This window comes from Coregonus lavaretus, assembly GCF_964263955.1.
Source record: "Coregonus lavaretus genome assembly, chromosome: 23".
In the NCBI taxonomy this organism is placed as follows: domain Eukaryota; kingdom Metazoa; phylum Chordata; class Actinopteri; order Salmoniformes; family Salmonidae; genus Coregonus; species Coregonus lavaretus.
This window is the reverse complement of record NC_140010.1, coordinates 24,698,538-24,717,192: the sequence shown is the minus strand read 5'-3', so window position 1 is coordinate 24,717,192 and position 18,655 is coordinate 24,698,538. Positions and strand designations below refer to the sequence as shown.

Here is an 18,655-nt window from a genome sequence, read left to right as displayed (position 1 = left end):
CTGGCCCCCCTACCTCTGCGGAAGCACAGTTCCCGCTCAGCCCAGTCAAAACTGTTTGCTGCTCTGGCACCCCAATGGTGGAACAAGCTCCCTCACGACGCCAGGACAGCGGAGTCACTCACCACCTTCCGGAGACACTTGAAACCCCACCCCTTTAAGGAATACATGGGATAGGATAAAGTAATCCTTCTACCCCCCCTTACCCCACCCCCAAAAAAATATTGTAAAGTGGTTGTCCCACTGGCTATCATAAGGTGAATGCACCAATTTGTAAGTCGCTCTGGATAAGAGCGTCTGCTAAATGACGAAAATGTAAATGAAAATGTCTATCAACACGCCTCTGGCAGGTGCATCTGCCATACCAGTAGCACCAGCAGCACCTAACCCTGCCCCTGAGCAAAACGAAGTGCCCAAAAGTGCCCTCACATGTTTGGCTTCTACTTCATTCAGCAGCAGTGGTCCTCTATAAACAAGAAAGAAGAGGTAGAGGAGTACCTAAAGGCCATGAGAAGCAACGCAGACGAGGATGTTATCACCTTTTGGAAAGACAACTCTGTATCCCTACCCCCGCCTGGCAAGAGTGGCCCGAAGGGTGTTTAGCATCCCCAGTGGCTCTGCGAGTACAGAGTGTATTCTCCACTGCTGGCCTCTGCAGGCACCATCGCATGAGCCTGAAGCGAGAGAATCTGGCCAAACTCGTGTTTCTAAAAGTGAATTCTAAAGGCACTGAGCCTAATAAGTAGGGTGTTCACCCATAAAATGATTAATTCATTGAAGGTTTATAAAAATATGTCCATTCAATAGAGAAAAAAAACAATAGTCCAAACCCCATGTTAGAAGTTAGATGATTTTCTCAGAGAATTTTGATTGTTTAGATTTAATGTAATATCATCATGGGCATGATCATAAAGTGGTCACTGCTCAATAGAACTCTGTGGCACTGCTCCACGGCAGAACAGCGCTAACTTCGAATGTCAACTGACACGCTAACTTGTGGCTGCAGGTTCGTGAGAGAAAACATTGGCTTTTTCTAAATGAAATCCGCTGAATACAAAACGAAATAGGGACTTAATATATATTTATTAACAAAGCTAACCGACTGAATTTCAATATCCACCCTCCGCGAAAACAATCTATTCCTGTTTTCGTTGTGTCTTTCCCTTTAGAAATCACCATAGAAACAGCCCCTCAACGTAGATTGATCGCCAATATAGCCAATGAAAGCCAAGGATCTGAAGATGAAAATGACGAGGGTATTAATTTGATTTTTATTGGTCCAACCTGCGGAAACACCTCCAAATGTTACCACCTCCCAACTCCAAATATGGATGAGATACAATCAAGAACGGTGCAGTCTAAACTAGCAACGGTCACAGCAAATGAACATTCTTATTTTCATCAACATTGTCAAGTACAAGTATATTAAGGTTATAATAAGGTTGGAATGATTAATTCTATATAATTTATAATGATATAAGGCAAAGAAAACTACGTTGTGACATTAATTTCGTTGCACCAACTTGAATTGCCCTGTTTTCCTCTACAATCTAGAGTAGTGAGGCATTTTTCATTTCATTTTTATTTAATTCTAAGTAAGTCACAGCCTATATGTGCAATTTATAGACTATAATGATTTAATAAGACAACATTTTGTTTAAATGTTGAGTGCTTAATGTTCCTGCCAGCCTAGTGTGTCGCACTCGCAAATGCTTCACAATTTATTTATTTGTAGGCTATGGCCTTGAAATAATTGAAATAATAGGCTAACGATACAGCCTAAATAATATTTTTTTGTTCCTTCTTAGGCTACCTGTTTTGGCTCCTGACCTATTTAGAGTGTTTATATGCCGTTTAATACAACATGTAGCCTATTTAAAATGATGAGAGCTTCTTACAGTCACCTTTTCATGTTGTTTATTAAAATACTTTTCATTCAAATCATATGGTTTGGTTTCAATACTTGAAATCAAAATGGTATGTCTATGTAGTCTCAAAAAGCGATGGGTGTTGGTTAAATTGTGATTTTAAACAAAAGGATGAATGGAGTGAATTTGGAGGCCGTTTTTTTTCCTGTGAGCAAGGAGCCTGAGCCCTCTGGCTGGGGGTGGCTTGGAGGGAGAGAGACACCTATCAAACTTCATGCACATCCTTACTGCTTAATAACAACTATGGACATTGACAAACAGCACAAAGTAAAGATGATCAAAGAAGTTACGCACATCTTCAGTTCAGTGTTCGTGAAAGATGCTAGCAAACCCATCATATGGAGCATTACATGTATACAGTATAGAACCTAAATGAAAAGAAACAGACAAACTTCAGAACCGAACATAACGGCTTTTAAACGATGGTGCTCTGCACATATGAGAATTAAGCATGAATAATCAACTTAATTTCAAACAATAGAGTCTATAGAAAAAAGACAGGAGAGTGAATCTGTACCTCGGTCACAGCTGTTCCCCATCATCTGAGGATGAGATGGACAGGGTCAGCCAGCATCCGATTGGCTAAACACAGACCATCACCATCAGCTAATGAGGCAAAGTCATTTCCCTTTAACTGTCCATCTTCTACAGTACTATCAAGCCATCCCATTGAACTCAGATTTTTCCAAGATCATCCCAGGATCTCAGTTTTCTTAATGAACTAGTTTTGTTCCTGCAGTCTGGCATCCCACGTATTTCTCCCTGAACTAGCACTCTATGCTTCTCCTGGTCCCACTCTCACTCCCCTTCTCTCTTGGAGTCTCCCTCCGCTATATACCTCCCTCTCCTTCTTCCTTTCCCTATCACACTCTCGCTCGCTCTCTCCTCTTGGCAGCAATTCTAACCTTCACTTCATCAGACTCTCCTTCTTGGCATGCCAGCAGTGGAAGAGATTTTACCGCATTTATTCAATCAATTGCTGTAACTGCACTCCACCATTCCTCTCAGCATAACAGAACAGTACTGCAAGTACATCCCTCTTCAGTCGCGCTCTCTCCCTCCCTCCCTCCCTCCCTCCCTCCCTCCCTCCCTCCCTCCCTCCCTCCCTCCCTCCCTCGTTCTCCTTCTACCTCTCTCTGTGTACTGAAGCATCTGCTGGACTGCTACTGCAGCTGAAATGCAGCCTCACTGCTGGAACCACAGGACAAATTTAGAGCCACGCTTTAAGGCTAATTACAAAATAACTTGCTGCCTTATTCGACTGATGTAGGACACAACCCTGGGGGCTTTCTCATCATTGTGTGTGAGGGACAGGGGTGAGGGAGAGAGAGGGACAGGGGTGGTGGGGGGGGAGATAGAGAGAGAGATAGAGAGAGGGAAAAGGGTGGGAGGAGAGAGAGAGAGAAACCAAAAATATATGAACCCCCTGTACAAGACCATCCTTATCGTCAGTCGGAAATGGCAATTTGCAAAATTGGAAGATTTGCCACAAGCTGCAGTGATTCACCACTTTGTCTAAAAATGAATTAGAAAATTAGAAATTTCCACTATTTAGGCCCAACTGCAAGATCCAGCCAGATTTCTCATTATGCACAAAAAGATGACAAAGACTGAGTTCGTGTTCATTTACAAAGTTACTATGCAGCATTCCACACAGATAAAACTCCAGACCCTTGCTAAAAAGCTGTTCTTTGAACTATCCCTCATTAGTCCAAAAACTCAGCTGTAAAAATGTGCAGTGGTTGGGAGAGTCAACTTGGAAAAACAACAACAACAAACAACACAGATTTGTGGATCAGCAATCCCCGGTAACAGTATTTGAACAGCGCAGCAGTGCCTTGTCCTCTACCTCAGAGGTTTAGTACATGTTCGGCTGCATAATTTTGCTAGGGAAATCCTACATTGTTGACCATTGTGCAACATATGACCCAAGTTACACAACACTGAAAGTTACTTAAACTGCAGAATTATCCTCTGGGAATATGATTTCCATATCATGCAGTAGCAACAATGGTGTGGGCGTTGAGAGTTAAGCACGAACTTGGGGCTGGGCTAAGTTCAATAATAGCCCCAAGTACTTCGAAATATGAATTATTGATGATCACCATCCACACTTCATATCAGATATCGCAAGCACAATGAAGTGGTGAGTGGCCAAAGGAGCAGCAAACAAGAAGGATGTTTTCAAGACATTTTCATCTTTAACCTTTAGTTGCATCAAATTAATTGTGATCTATTGAAACCATATGATGGTCCTCTGTAGCTCAGCTGGTAGAGCACGGCGCTTCTAACGCCAAGGTAGTGGGTTCAATCCCCGGGACCACCCATACACAAAAAAAAAATTATGCACGCATGACTGTAAGTCGCTTTGGATAAAAGCGTCTGCTAAATGGCATATTATTATATTATTATTATGTTCAATAGCATGCATGCTACATTGTGATTTCTTACCCCCTTATGTTTGGAAATAATGGAGCACCTTGAAGTAGAAACAGCATACAAATAGCCTACCATACCAACTATTGTACATGCTAACAAGGAGGATCTAAGATCATAGGCTAATGAATGGACATGGTGGACCTGATCCTAGATTCGCACTCCTACTCTGAGATGCTTTATGAATACGGCCCAGATGATTAGGCTAGCAGCTACCTGGTATAAACAGGGTTCTGGTAGGAATCTCCCAGAAAGCATCATTTCTAATTCCAGCCGGGGCCTAATTTCCCCACGTGGCAGGCAATGCATTTTAACCCTGTGCTTATCTTTTAACACAATATTGATTTCAGGAAGGCCTGCACCGAATCAATTGTTTAACTGGATTTTCAGGAACAGATGCAGCAGGAGGCAAGGCGTCTCAAAATGGTAACATATTCCCTATATCGTGCATTACTTTTGATGGGCCCTGGTCAAAAGTAGTGCACTATTTAGGGAATAGGGTGCCATTTGGAACTGGACCATGTTGTCTGCAGGCAGCACAGGCCCCACCAGACTGCCTGACGACTGCTTGCCTCACCACTAGCTCCTGTAGACAGCCCTGAGTGGTGACCTTGACATACTGTGCTAGATAAAGGCTGGCTTGGCAAACACTGGCAAGTGCCGCTGGCTGATGGTAAGCTTTCTTGACTTGAATGTGAAGTTTTGCCAACACATGGCTCACCTTTGTTTAACCAGCTAAAAAGCTGCTCATAGCAAAAATGTGAATGGAGTTACCTTTCTAGCTAATAGGCTATGTTAGAGTTTACACTTCCTCTTCCAATTATAATGTGGGGAGACCAAAAGAACAAAAAACTATCTACCAAATCCATTCATTTTAAAAATGTTGATTACTTCTCCTTGCCATTATCATTCACCTGATGACCAAAAGTACGTAGACACCTGCTCGTCAAACATCTCATTCCAAAATCATGGGCATTAATATGGAGTTGGTCCCCCCTTTGCTGCTATAACTGCCTCCACTCTTCTGGGAAGGCTTTCCACTAGATATTGGAACATTGCTGCGGGGACTTGCTTTCATTCAGCCACAAGAGCATTAGTGAGGTCGGGCACTGATATTGGGCGATTAGGCCTGGCTCACAGTCGGCATTCCAATTCATCCCAAAGGTGTTCAATGGGGTTGAGGTCAGGGCTCTGTGCAGGCCAGTCAAGTTCTTCCACACTGATATCGACAAACCTGTATGGACCTCGCTTTGTGTACGGGGGCATTGTCATGCTGAAACAGGAAAGGGCCTTCCCCGAACTGTTGCCACAAAGTTGGAAGCACAGAATCGTCTAGAATGTCATCGTATGCTGTACCGTTAAAATTTCCCTTCACTGGAACTAAGGGGCCCAGCCCGAAACCAAGAAAAACAGCCCCAGACCATTATTCCTCCTCCACCAAACTTTACAGTTGGCACTATGCATTGGGGCAGGTAGCATTATCCTGGCATTGGCCAAACCCAGATTCGTCCCTCAGTCTGCCAGATGGTGACTCCAGAGAACGCGTTTTCACTGCTCCAGAGTCCAATGGTGGCGAGCTTTACACCACTCCAGCCGACACTTGGCATTGTACATGGTGATTTTAGGCTTGTGTGTGGCTGCTCAGCCATGGAAACCCACAAAGTTGCAATGTATCCATTGTCCAACTGTATTACAACTATACAAGGAATTCCTCTCAACCCATGGAACCAGTTATATGTCCAGGTAACAAGGCAATGCTGTTGACTTTATCCACTGTTACATACCTGTTTCCATGCCCTGTCTATTTTCACATGAATGCTTTGTGGCAGGTACTGACACTTCTCTGTAATTACATTTTATTCAAAAGAATTGCATGCAGTCATCATAAATGTGCAAATTATAAATTTCCAACTCTGGCAACAAAATACAGTAAACATTGGCTGTGAGCAGAGTAATCAACATAAATGTAATTACAGATAAGTGTTTTCCCCAAGGAGAGAATGTAAGTAAAAGAGTTGTGACAGAGTTGACAGATGCTATGGGCTTTAATACATGCTATTTGGCAAATACATTTCATAACGATTATAAACAACCTTTTGATTGACAAACCAAGTGAAGTAATGAGATTGCCTCCGAGTACTGTAGAAATGTCAATGATAATATCCATTCTCCAGACATACCTAAGGAAAAGCAACGACCTAAGGACAGCTGTGGTCAAACCCAGACAGTGTTCAACATTTTGGCTAACTATAACTGCCACAATGTGTCCGTTAGAGAACCGCAGCGAAGTGCAAGGAACCGGAAAATGTATTAACATATGTCCCCCACTAGATGACAGTAACCATTGTTTATTATCTTATGTTCAAGTTAAGGATGCCAGGTAAACAATAACCTTGGAGAATAAAGATATTAAATAATTTGAGCGATTACGTGACCCCAATATCACGTGCTTGTCAACACGCTAAAAGTACGTGTTTTTACATATAGCCAAATTATGTTACATTGTATCTTACAACAAGGATATAACAGAGGCATAGCCTAAATGTGTCTGACTAAAGACTAGACAAATTGATTGAAATCCAAACAAATTCATAGGTGTTGTTTCGGGTGGCAAAAAGTCACAGGTTGCGCATGGAAAAGTTAATGATGTTGCAAAACCTCCACAGTACAGACGGTCCTCCTGAGTAGCGGCCCAAGAGTTCTCACACGATTGCTCTTTGTATTCTAGAATTGTTTGGCAAGTAAAAAATATTAATTAAAACGACTTGAACTCACCCCATATGTATTCCATAGTTTACAATCCAGAAATCACATTTCGCTGAAAATATACCAAGCAATGTCACAAGATCCTAGTGCTCGTTTACTATCTCGTCCTGGCTGTTATTTCGTCTCCTTTCAAGACATGCAGGAATGCAGAAAAGCCTGAGGCCAAACCAGTCAAACCCACACAGCCTTTCTCTTCTCTAGTCTTTTGAAATGAACACAACAATAGCAGCCCTTCCATCTACGAGCCACATGCGTACTCAAGATGCATCGTCGAACATCCCCATCAGAACGAAGCCTGTGCCCATCAGTCGCCTCAGTAAAAAGGGGGTGTGCGGCAAATGATAAAGCGATTATTTACAGTCAGGAGAGTTGATGGGATCACATCACAAGTTACTTACGGATGCGCATGAATATAAACTTGTCAATAAGTGTGTTGCCCTGCAGAAATGTCAAGTCAAAAACTTTCACACGCATATCATAATCTTTCCATATGAGTCATCTCATCTCATTGATGCAGCAACCTCAGGTTTCAGCTGACCAAACGACCTGTATTGTATTGACCCTGTTACTACACGGTTACAGGTGGAGTACAGGAAAAGTCAGTGAAATGCTTGAATTAAAATACTGTTGTTGTATACAAACCTAGAAGGCACCAATGGGTTCAATGCAGTGAGATTTATGACCTGTAAATTATTTGGTGGGGGGGACAAGAAGTACCAGAAATGTCACTGATTTCCCTCTAATAATGCAAGTCAGTGTCATGTGTCACAAAAACTAGTCATGTAAAAAAATGCCAATGGTGGAGGAATATAATAATATTGTGGCAAAACTATTATTTCCCTAGTAGAATACATCTAAACAACCATATAGGCTATGTCCCCAGAGCTCTATTAAACGCGGATCTCTCAACACCATATTTTAAAAAAACAAAAGGAAAATAAATGGACAATATTAAAGAAGGAAGACTTTTCATTAATCTCAGAAAGTTTCCTCTCTTTTTTTGTTTGCTCTACATGTCAATCAAAATGATAGTTGAATGCCAATAGAATCCCAGTATTGGCCTAAAACCCAGTATTGCAGGCACTTTGTCAAACAAGAGCACAGATTAACATATAAATAACCCCCTCTCCCCTGGTTGAGGGCAGGACAGAGAACATTAAGAGGGTCATCATGGGTGGATGACTCCCTGAGTTACAGGGGCTGCATCTCAAATGGCACCCTATTCCTTATATAGTGCACTACTTTTAACCATATAGGGGATAGTGCCATTTGGGATGTAAGCCCATGTCCGTCCTCATTCCTCTACCCATCAGCTGCTGTCACAATACAACCAGCTCAAAGACCCCTTCCCTGTTCCCACTGACCCCTCAGCCCAGGACCCCTCCAGCCAGTGGCAGCACCCCTCCAGCCAGCGGCCGCACCCCCGCAGATTTCCCCAGTGAAGGCCCTGGCTGAGAAAAGCCCACATGAAGACAGTGGGGTCAGCCATGCTACTCAGACCCTGTGAGATGGATGGATAGAATGGACACAGGGTGCTTTGTCCCTGATACATTCCCAAAGACACCTACTCTACAGAGCATTTCCCGGCCTACGGACTACGGACTACAGTAGCAGAACGCAAACACTAACCGGCCTAAATTAAATGAAATTCTCATGAAAACAGACACAAGACATAGCAATCATTTTATCAAAAATTTCATTTGATAAAACTACCAACATACAATTAGTAGAAAATAAGTAAAACTATTTCAAAATCATCTAACATGTATTTATTTATATCAACTATGGCGGAAGGCCTGTGTCTATAATGAATTTACTGTGTGCAGCATATCCTCTCATTAAAGCTAACAAGAAATTAGCATCCCAAATGGTACTCTATTCCCTATTTAGTACACTACTTTGACCAGATCCCTATGGGCCCTGGTCAAAGTAGTGCACAAAATAGGGAATAGAGTGCAATAATATGTGGGACGCACCCAAAGTCTTCCTCTCCCATTCTAGTCAGTGCATTGGTGTAACAGATTGGTGAACAAAAACTGAACAAAAATATAAACGCAAACATGCAACAATTTCAACGAGTTTACTGAGTTACAGTTGCTATAAGAAAATCAGTCAATTGAAATAAATGTATTAGGCCCTAATCTATGGATTTCACATGACTGGGCAGGGGCGCAGCCATGGGTGGGCCTAGGAGGGCATAGGCCCACCCACTTGGGAGCCAGGCCAAGCCACTGGGGAGCTAGGCCCAGCCAATCAGAATGAGCTTTTCTCCACAAAAGGGCTTTATTACACACAGATATACTCCTCAGTTTCATCAGCTGTCCGGGTGGCTGGTCTCAGATGATCCCGCAGGTGAAGAAGCCAGATGTGGAGGTCCTGGCCTGGCGTGGTTACACGTGGTCTGTGGTTGTGAGGCCGGTTGGACGTACTGCCAAATTCTCTAAAACTATGTTGGAGGCGGCTTTTGGTAGTGAAATTAACATTCAATTCTCTGGCAACAGCTTTGGTGGACATTCCTACAGTCAGCATTCCAATTGCACACTCCCTCAAAACTTGAGACATCTTTGGCATTGTGTTGTGTGACAAAACTGCACAATTTAGAGTGGCCTTTCATTGTCCCCAGCACAAGGTGCACCTGTTTAATGATCATGGTGTTTAATCAGCTTCTTGATATGCCACACCTGTCAGGTGGATGGATTATCTTGGCAAAGGAGAAATGCTCACTAACAGGGTGTAAACATATTTGTGCACAAACTTTGAGAAAAATAAGCTTTTCGTGCATCTGGAAAACTTCTGGGACCTTTTATATCAGCTCATGAAACATGGGACCAACGCTTGGGATCTTGGTCACCTCCCTGACCAAGGCCATTCTCCCCCGATTGCTCAGATTGGCTGGGCGGCCAGCTCTAGGAAGAGTCTTGGTGGTACCAAACTTCTTCCATTTAAGAATGATGGATGCCACTGTGTTCTTGGGGACCTTCAATGCTGCAGACATTTTTTGGTACCCTTCCCCAGATCTATGCCTCAACACAATCCTATCTCTGAGCTCTAAGGACAATTCCTTCAACCTCATGGCTTGGTTTATGCTCTGACATGCACCATCAGCTCTGGGACCTTACATAGACAGGTGTGTGCCTTTCCAAATCATGTACAATCAATTGAATTTACCACAGGTGGACTCCAATCAAGTTGTAGAAACATCACAAGGATGATCAATGGGAACAGGATGCGCCTGAGCTCAAGTTTGAGTCTGAATACTTATGTAAATAAGGTATCGTTTTTTATTTTTTTATAAAATTCTAAAAACCTGTTTTCTCTTTGTCATTATGGGGTATTGTGTGTAGATTGATGAGGAAAATGTTTGATTTAATCCATTTTAGAATAAGGCTGTAACATAATGTGGAAAAGGGGAAGGGGTCTGAATACTTTCCGAATGCACTGTAAATGCTCCCTCCTCTCCAGTCTGTGGCCGTCTTACCTAGAATGGAGGCGCCCTCTGCCTGGAACTCTGGGAACTGTCCCTCTGATGGAACACTGACTGTCCGACGCAGACTCCTGCCCTTTGACGACTCTGTAGGACTATCAACCACCTCACCTGGCATCTGAAAAATCACAGAGAGGGAAGAACCGCAGGCACTGTAAGTAGGGCATCATCAGCACATTTATTATTTTTTATTTCTATAGTTCGTTTATTGAAACAGTAATAGTTTTCCTAGTAGCTCCGGAACATGATCAGCCTGGGACATATATACAGTATTAATGTCTTCTCTTTCATTACAATTTTTCCTGCACACACAGAAGATGGGATAGATTTTTAGAGATAAGATGCAGCCCCCCCACTATCCACACCTTGCATTGTCCCTCTGAAATGGTGTGTGTACATGGTGGTAGAAGGGAAATGGTGTGTGTGCATGGTGGTAGAAGGGGGGTAGTATTAGGAACTTCACTCACCTCTTCCTCCTTGTTGAGCAGGATGAGCTGGCTATCAGTCAGGATGCAGTACTTCCTCTCCCACATACTGGTCTCGGAGTAGGGCGACTGGCCGCAGGAAAAGCGGTGTGTGGGTGGTCCCTTTACATCTGCACAGAGGGGAGAAGAGACATCTCAGAGGGAGGAAGCAGCACAGAAGATCCCACGGTAAACCAGGAAGATGCTAAATAAAAAAAGGTTAAGGAACAGGTTATAATGAACATTCTCTTCACTCTTTCAACTTTACTTTATACACCACCTTTTGTATGCAATGATAGGATGCCATAGTGAAGTGAACTGCTTTTTGGCTTGTGCTTCATTATGACTGATCAAAGTCTGCTGCCTAACAGAAAATAGATAATCACGAGACACAGCTGTATTGTTGATCCCACTGACTGAGAGGAACCAGCATTAGGTAGGAAATTTAATTAGCACCAACTCTGTTCAGCCCAGAGAAAATAAGGTGAAGTCATCACAGCTTGTCTGTAGAGGGCAGGGTTGTCCTCTGCTAAGCAACAAAGAATGGATTTCACTCCATTAGGCTACTGCATGCTATTGCAATTACATTACAGTGGGGAAAAAAGTATTTAGTCAGTCACCAATTGTGCAAGTTCTCCCACTTAAAAAGATGAGAGAGGCCTGTAATTTTCATCATAGGTACACGTCAACTATGACAGACAAAATGAGAAAAAATATTCCAGAAAATCACATTGTAGGATTTTTAATGAATTTTTTTGCAAATTATGGTGGAAAATAAGTATTTGGTCAATAACAAAAGTTTCTCAATACTTTGTTATATACCCTTTGTCACAGGTCAAACGTTTTCTGTAAGTCTTCACAAGGTTTTCACACACTGTTGCTGGTATTTTGGCCCATTCATCCATGCAGATCTCCTCTAGAGCAGTGATGTTTTGGGGCTGTCGCTGGGCAACACGGACTTTCAACTCCCTCCAAAGATTTTCTATGGGGTTGAGATCTGGAGACTGGCTAGGCCACTCCAGGACCTTGAAATGCTTCTTACGAAGCCACTCCTTCGTTGCCCGGGCGGTGTGTTTGGGATCATTGTCATGCTGAAAGACCCAGCCACGTTTCATCTTCAATACCCTTGCTGATGGAAGGAGGTTTTCACTCAAAATCTCACGATACATGGCCCCATTCATTCTTTCCTTTACACGGATCAGTCGTCCTGGTCCCTTTGCAGAAAAACTGCCCCAAAGCATGATGTTTCCACCCCCATGCTTCACAGTAGGTAGGGTGTTCTTTGGATGCAACTCAGCATTCTTTGTCCTCCAAACACGACGAGTTGAGTTTTTACCAAAAAGTTATATTTTGGTTTCATCTGACCATATGACATTCTCCCAATCCTCTTCTGGATCATCCAAATGCACTCTAGCAAACTTCAGACGGGCCTGGACATGTACTGGCTTAAGCAGGGGGACACATCTTGCACTGCAGGATTTGAGTCCCTGGCGGCGTAGTGTGTTACTGATGGTAGGCTTTGTTACTTTGGTCCCAGCTCTCTGCAGGTCATTCACTAGGTCCCCCTGTGTGGTTCTGGGATTTTTGCTCACCGTTCTTGTGATCATTTTGACCCCACGGGGTGAGATCTTGCGTGGAGCCCCAGATCGAGGGAGATTATCAGTGGTCTTGAATGTCTTCCATTTCCTAATAATTGCTCCCACAGTTGATTTCTTCAAACCAAGCTGCTTACCTATTGCAGATTCAGTCTTCCCAGCCTGGTGCAGGTCTACAATTTTGTTTCTGGTGTCCTTTGACAGCTCTTTGGTCTTGGCCATAGTGGAGTTTGGAGTGTGACTGTTTGAGGTTGTGGACAGGTGTCTTTTATACTGATAACAAGTTCAAACAGGTGCCATTAATACAGGTAACGAGTGGAGGACAGAGGAGCCTCTTAAAGAAGAAGTTACAGGTCTGTGAGAGCCAGAAATCTTGCTTGTTTGTAGGTGACCAAATACTTATTTTCCACCATAATTTGCAAATAAATTCATTAAAGATCCTACAATGTGATTTTCTGGATTTTTTTCTCTCAATTTGTCTGTCATAGTTGACGTGTACCTATGATGAAAATTACAGGCCTCTCTCATCTTTTTAAGTGGGAGAACTTGCACAATTGGTGGCTGACTAAATACTTTTTTTCCCCACTGTATATATAGATTAATATGCTATAGATTATATGGGGGGGGGGGGGGGGGGGTATTATTAAAAACAACTAAGCCTATATTATCCACTGACATGCAAAACTGGGGAAGGTGAACCCATAACCTTGTCAGAAGAAAAGCAATAAAATAAATGGTTTAATTCCCTTGCCCAAGAAATAATGCATACCTGAAACCAAGCTTGATAGTCTACCTAACCTAGCAATATAATTATTGCAAAAGTATGTGACATTACAAAATGATCTATTCATAATTATAAACTGGGTGGTTTGAGCCCTGAATGGTGATTGGCTGAAAGCCATGGTATATCAGACTGTATACCACGGGTATGACCCCAAAAATATTTTTACTGTTCTAATTACTTTGGTAACCAGTTTATAACAGCAATAAGGCACCTCGGGGGTTTGTGGTATATCCGCGTTGCGTCATGCATAAGAACAGCCCTTAGGCGTGGTATATTGGTCACATACCACACCCCCTCGGGCCTTATTGCTTAATTAATTCACAGCTGTCTGTCAACCCATCATTATGTGATGATGGAGATGCACTGCCTTGCGTCCATTAACTGCCTCACTGCTCCTACAGGATGTCTTGTGCAGGATGTGACCTTTTCCCTACTGGTGAGATGGTTCCATCCCAAATGGCACACTATTCCCTATATAGTGCACTACTTTTGACCAGGGCCCATAGTGCACTATATAGGGAATAGGGTGGTATTTGGGATGCAGCAAATGTTTTAGGAGGTAGCAGACATAGCAGGCAGGCAATTATAGTTGATGAGGTCATTGCAAGCCAAAGGGGGCTTTTTGGGATTAGATATTAAAGTGTTGTATTCAAGGTTCATCAACCCCCCCGGGTGCATCTGCCTGATGCTAGGCTAGCTGTCTGGTTGGTGCATTGGTGCAGGGTAGTTATGGAGAAAGCAGAGTGCATAGGTCATGCCCCCATGTCACTGAGCATAAGTGGGAAGTGCTATAGGTCTATAGGCGACCCTTCAGGCTTAATCAATCTCCTTGGACTAACAAGGTTGAGTCCAAAGGAGGCCCTATTCCCAGAGGTTTATGTACTATGCCGCAAGTGAGGCAGTCATTGGCTGTGTCCCAAATGGCACCCTATTCCCTAGTGCACTATATAGGGAATAGGGTGCCATTTGGGAGACAACCAATGCTGCCCCCCCCCCCACCTCCATGTTAACTGGCCACAACCCTGTAATGTACTCCAACAGCAATAAGTTGTGCTGAACAATGGGATAGAGTGCAATGACGAGGGCAGATAGCAAATTGTTTTTACACAGCCGGCTATCCAAACGCGGATGTAATGACAGAGTAAACAGACATGTTTTTATAGTGTCTGACTAGAGATGATAATGTGCCGTCTTTTGGCCGCAGCGCTGTGTTGGAAATTGCTCCACACACATGGCGGCGTTACAAAGATATGGAATATAGAAGACGTGGGCGAGGTGGGAATGTAATCCAGACAGAGCGTAGGCTGCTTTGAATAGGATGGCTGGCTGCATGTATTCATTGTTTATGTTCAACATATGGGTATGTGAGCTGAGAGCTCAAATAAGACACTCGTGCCAGTTTACTAATTGACTGGGGAGGAGTGAACAGCACAGCTCCTTCTGAATCCAGCCAACTTTCCCATATACAGATTACAGACAAGAGGGAATAAGATATTTTTTTCTTTCAGACATCCGGTACAATTTATCACTCATAATTTCCGAAATACAGGGACTTAAAGTTATTTTGAGACAAAAGAATAAACTAAACTAGAGTGTGTCATCACTTGAACGTCTGTCATTAATCTTCAATACCTAAAAGAATTAAACTGCATCCACTGACGTTTTCCTCGTCCCATGATAGCACTGTACTGTACAATGGTAGTCTGTATAGAGAAGAAATGTACACGTTAACGGATATATTTCTGTATGCATATTAAATCATGTACCACAAAGCTTCACTGCTGCAACACCCAAGAGAACAGAATCCTCTCTCACCTGCTACTGTTCAAATGTAGCTAGCTACCGTGTGAAATTGCCACATTTCTCAGGGGAATTCAAGAAGGCCACAAAGTCCACAAAATAGCCTCTCCTAAGCAGGAGTAAAAAAACTAATTGGAGTATTCTGTGTGTTTCTTGTAAGAATATCCAACTACCATGTCCACAGAAACCCTTACAAACAGTCTATTGAAGAGAAAAAAAACGAAGGTAGATGTGACCATTTAGTCAGAAGACTGCTGTTACAAATTCATCTGTTGTAAGGGGGGGTTGGGGGGGTATACATGCCACTGGCTATTCTCATTACATAACTCATCCATGCTCGACTGGTTGGTTTAAGACTATTTGCTATCTGATGTCATCATCCCATTCTCAGGACTGAGGTCTTTGACCAGAGGCAGAGCAAGTCCTTCAATTTGATTCGGTTTAATTTGCACTCATAAAGCAGTAGAATATCCAACAAATATGAATTATATAAGCAGTGTCAATGTGAACAACACCAGTAAAACTGTAGGCTAGCAAAGATGGATTTTAATTCAATCATAAGGGCTGGTTTCCCAGACACAGGATAAGCGCTAAACCGAGTCCTGGACTAAAAAGCACTTTCAATGAAGAATCTCCACAGCATGCTTTTGTCCAGGATTTGGCTTAATCTGTGCCCGGGAAACCCGGCCCAAAAGGATTTAACGCATTTGGGGGTTTATAAGTCACTAGCCCATTCAAGCTTAACATCCTTGTCATTTATCGGCCTCCAGATTCCCTTGGAGAGTTCATCAATGAGCTTGACGCCTTGATAAGTTCCTTTCCTGAGGATGGCTCACCCCTCACAGTTCTGGGTGACTTCAACCTCCCTACGTCTACCTTTGACTCATTTCTCTCTGCCTCCTTCTTTCCACTCCTCTCCTCTTTTGACCTCACCCTCTCACCGTCCCCCCCTACTCACAAGGCAGGCAATACGCTTGACCTCATCTTCACTAGATGCTGCTCCTCTACTAATCTCACTGCAACTCCCCTCCATGTCTCCGACCACTACTTTGTATCCTTTTCTCTCTCGCTCTCCTCCAACACTACTCACTCTGCCCCTACTCAGATGGTAATGCGCCGTCGCAACCTTTGCTCTCTCTTTCCTGCTACTCTTTCCTCTTCCATCCTATAATCTCTTCCCTCTGCTCAATCCTTCTCCCTTCAATCTCCTGATTCTGCCTCCTCAACCCTCCTCTCTTCCCTTTCTGCATCCTTTGACTCTCTATGTCCCCTATCCTCCCGGCCCGGCTCGGTCCTCCCCTTCCTGCTCCGTGGCTTGACGATTCATTGCGAGCTCACAGAACAGGGCTACGGGCAGCCGAGTGGAAATGGAGGAAAACTAGACTCCCTGCGGACCTGGCATCTTTCACTCCCTCCTCTCTACATTTTCTTCATCTGTTTCTGCTGCTAAAGCCACTTTCTACCACTCTAAATTCCAAGCATCTGCTTCTAACCCTAGGAAGCTCTTTGCCACCTTCTCCTCCCTGCTGAATCCTCCTCCCCCCCTCTCCTCCCTCTCTGTGGATGACTTCGTCAACCATTTTGAAAAGAAGGTTGACGACATCCGATCCTCGTTTGTTAAGACAAATGACACTGCTGGTCCTGCTCACACTGCCCTACCCTATGCTTTGACTTCTTTATCCCCTCTCTCTCCAGATGAAATCTTGCGACTTGTGACGGCCGGCCACCCAACAATCTGCCCGCTTGACCCTATCCCCTCCTCTCTTCTCCAGACCATCTCCGGTGACCTTCTCCCTTACCTCGCTCATCAACTCATCCTTGACCGCTGGCTATGTCCCTTCAGTTTTCAAGAGAGCGAGAGTTGCACCCCTTCTTAAAAAACCAACACTCGATCCCTCTGATGTCAACAACTACAGACCAGTATCCCTTCTTTCCTTTCTCTCCAAAACTCTTGAGCGTGCCGTCTTTAGCCAACTCTCTTGCTATCTCTCTCAGAATGACCTTCTTGATCCAAACCAGTCAGGTTTCAAGACTGGTCATTCAACTGAGACTGCTCTTCTCTGTGTCACGGAGGCTCTCCGCACTGCTAAAGCTAACTCTCTCTCCTCTGCTATTGTCCTTCTAGACCTGTCTGCTGCCTTTGATACTGTGAACCATCAGATCCTCCTCTCCACCCTCTCCGAGTTGGGCATCTCCGGCGCGGCTCACTCTTGGATTGCGTCCTACCTGACCGGTCACTCCTACCAAGTGGTGTGGCGAGAATCTGTCTCCGCACCACATGCTCTCACCACTGGTGTCCCCCAGGGCTCAGTTCTAGGCCCTCTCCTATTCTCGCTATACACCAAGTCACTTGGCTCTGTCATATCCTCACATGGCCTCTCCTATCATTGCTACGCAGACGACACACAACTAATCTTCTCCTTTCCCCCTTCTGATAACCAGGTGGCGAATCACATCTCTGCATGTCTGGCAGACATATCAGTGTGGGTGACGGATCACCACCTCAAGCTGAACCTCGGTAAGACGGAGCTGCTCTTCCTCCCGGGGAAGGACTGCCCGTTCCATGATCTCGCCATCACGGTTGACAACTCCGTTGTGTCCTCCTCCCAGAGTGCGAAGAGCCTTGGCGTGACCCTGGACAACACCCTGTCGTTCTCCGCTAACATCAAGGCGGTGACCCGATCCTGTAGGTTCATGCTCTACAACATTCGGAGAGTACGACCCTGCCTTACACAGGAAGCGGCACAGGTCTTAATCCAGGCACTTGTCATCTCCCGTCTGGATTACTGCAACTCGCTGTTGGCTGGGCTCCCTGCCTGTGCCATTAAACCCCTACAACTCATCCAGAATGCCGCAGCCCATCTGGTGTTCAACCTTCCCAAGTTCTCTCACGTCACCCCGCTCCTCCGCACACTCCACTGGCTTCCAGTTGAAGCTCGCATCTGCTACAAGACCATGGTGCTTACCTACGGAGCTGTGAGGGGAATGGCACCTCCGTACCTTCAGGCTCTGATCAGTCCCTACACCCAAACGAGGGCATTGCGTTCATCCACCTCTGGCCTGCTGGCCCCCCTACCTCTGCGGAAGCACAGTTCCCGCTCAGCCCAGTCAAAACTGTTTGCTGCTCTGGCACCCCAATGGTGGAACAAGCTCCCTCACGACGCCAGGACAGCGGAGTCATTCACCACCTTCCGGAGACACTTGAAACCACACCTCTTTAAGGAATACCTGGGATAGGATAAAGTAATCCTTCTACCCCAACTTACCCCACCACAAAGAAAAAAAAGAAAAAGAAAAAGACATTGTAAAGTGGTTATCCCACTGGCTATAAGGTGAATGCACCAATTTGTAAGTCGCTCTGGATAAGAGCGTCTGCTAAATGACGTAAATGTAAATGCATA

At 44.2% G+C, this 18,655-nt stretch overlaps 1 protein-coding gene across 3 annotated transcripts in view; it reads right to left on the bottom strand.

Annotated features, from left to right (window-relative positions):
• The window catches only part of LOC311150822 (ras GTPase-activating protein nGAP-like), a 112,723-nt gene that overhangs the window by 52,989 nt on the left and 41,079 nt on the right, over positions 1-18,655 (bottom strand). For all 3 annotated transcript variants that reach the window (XM_084188360.1, XM_084188358.1, XM_084188359.1), the window contains exons 2-3: positions 11,079-11,206; positions 10,606-10,729 (exon numbers count right to left, since the gene is read on the bottom strand). In XM_084188360.1, the coding sequence (XP_084044486.1) occupies positions 10,606-10,729; positions 11,079-11,206 (252 nt within the window). The remainder of the gene's footprint in view (positions 1-10,605; positions 10,730-11,078; positions 11,207-18,655) is intronic.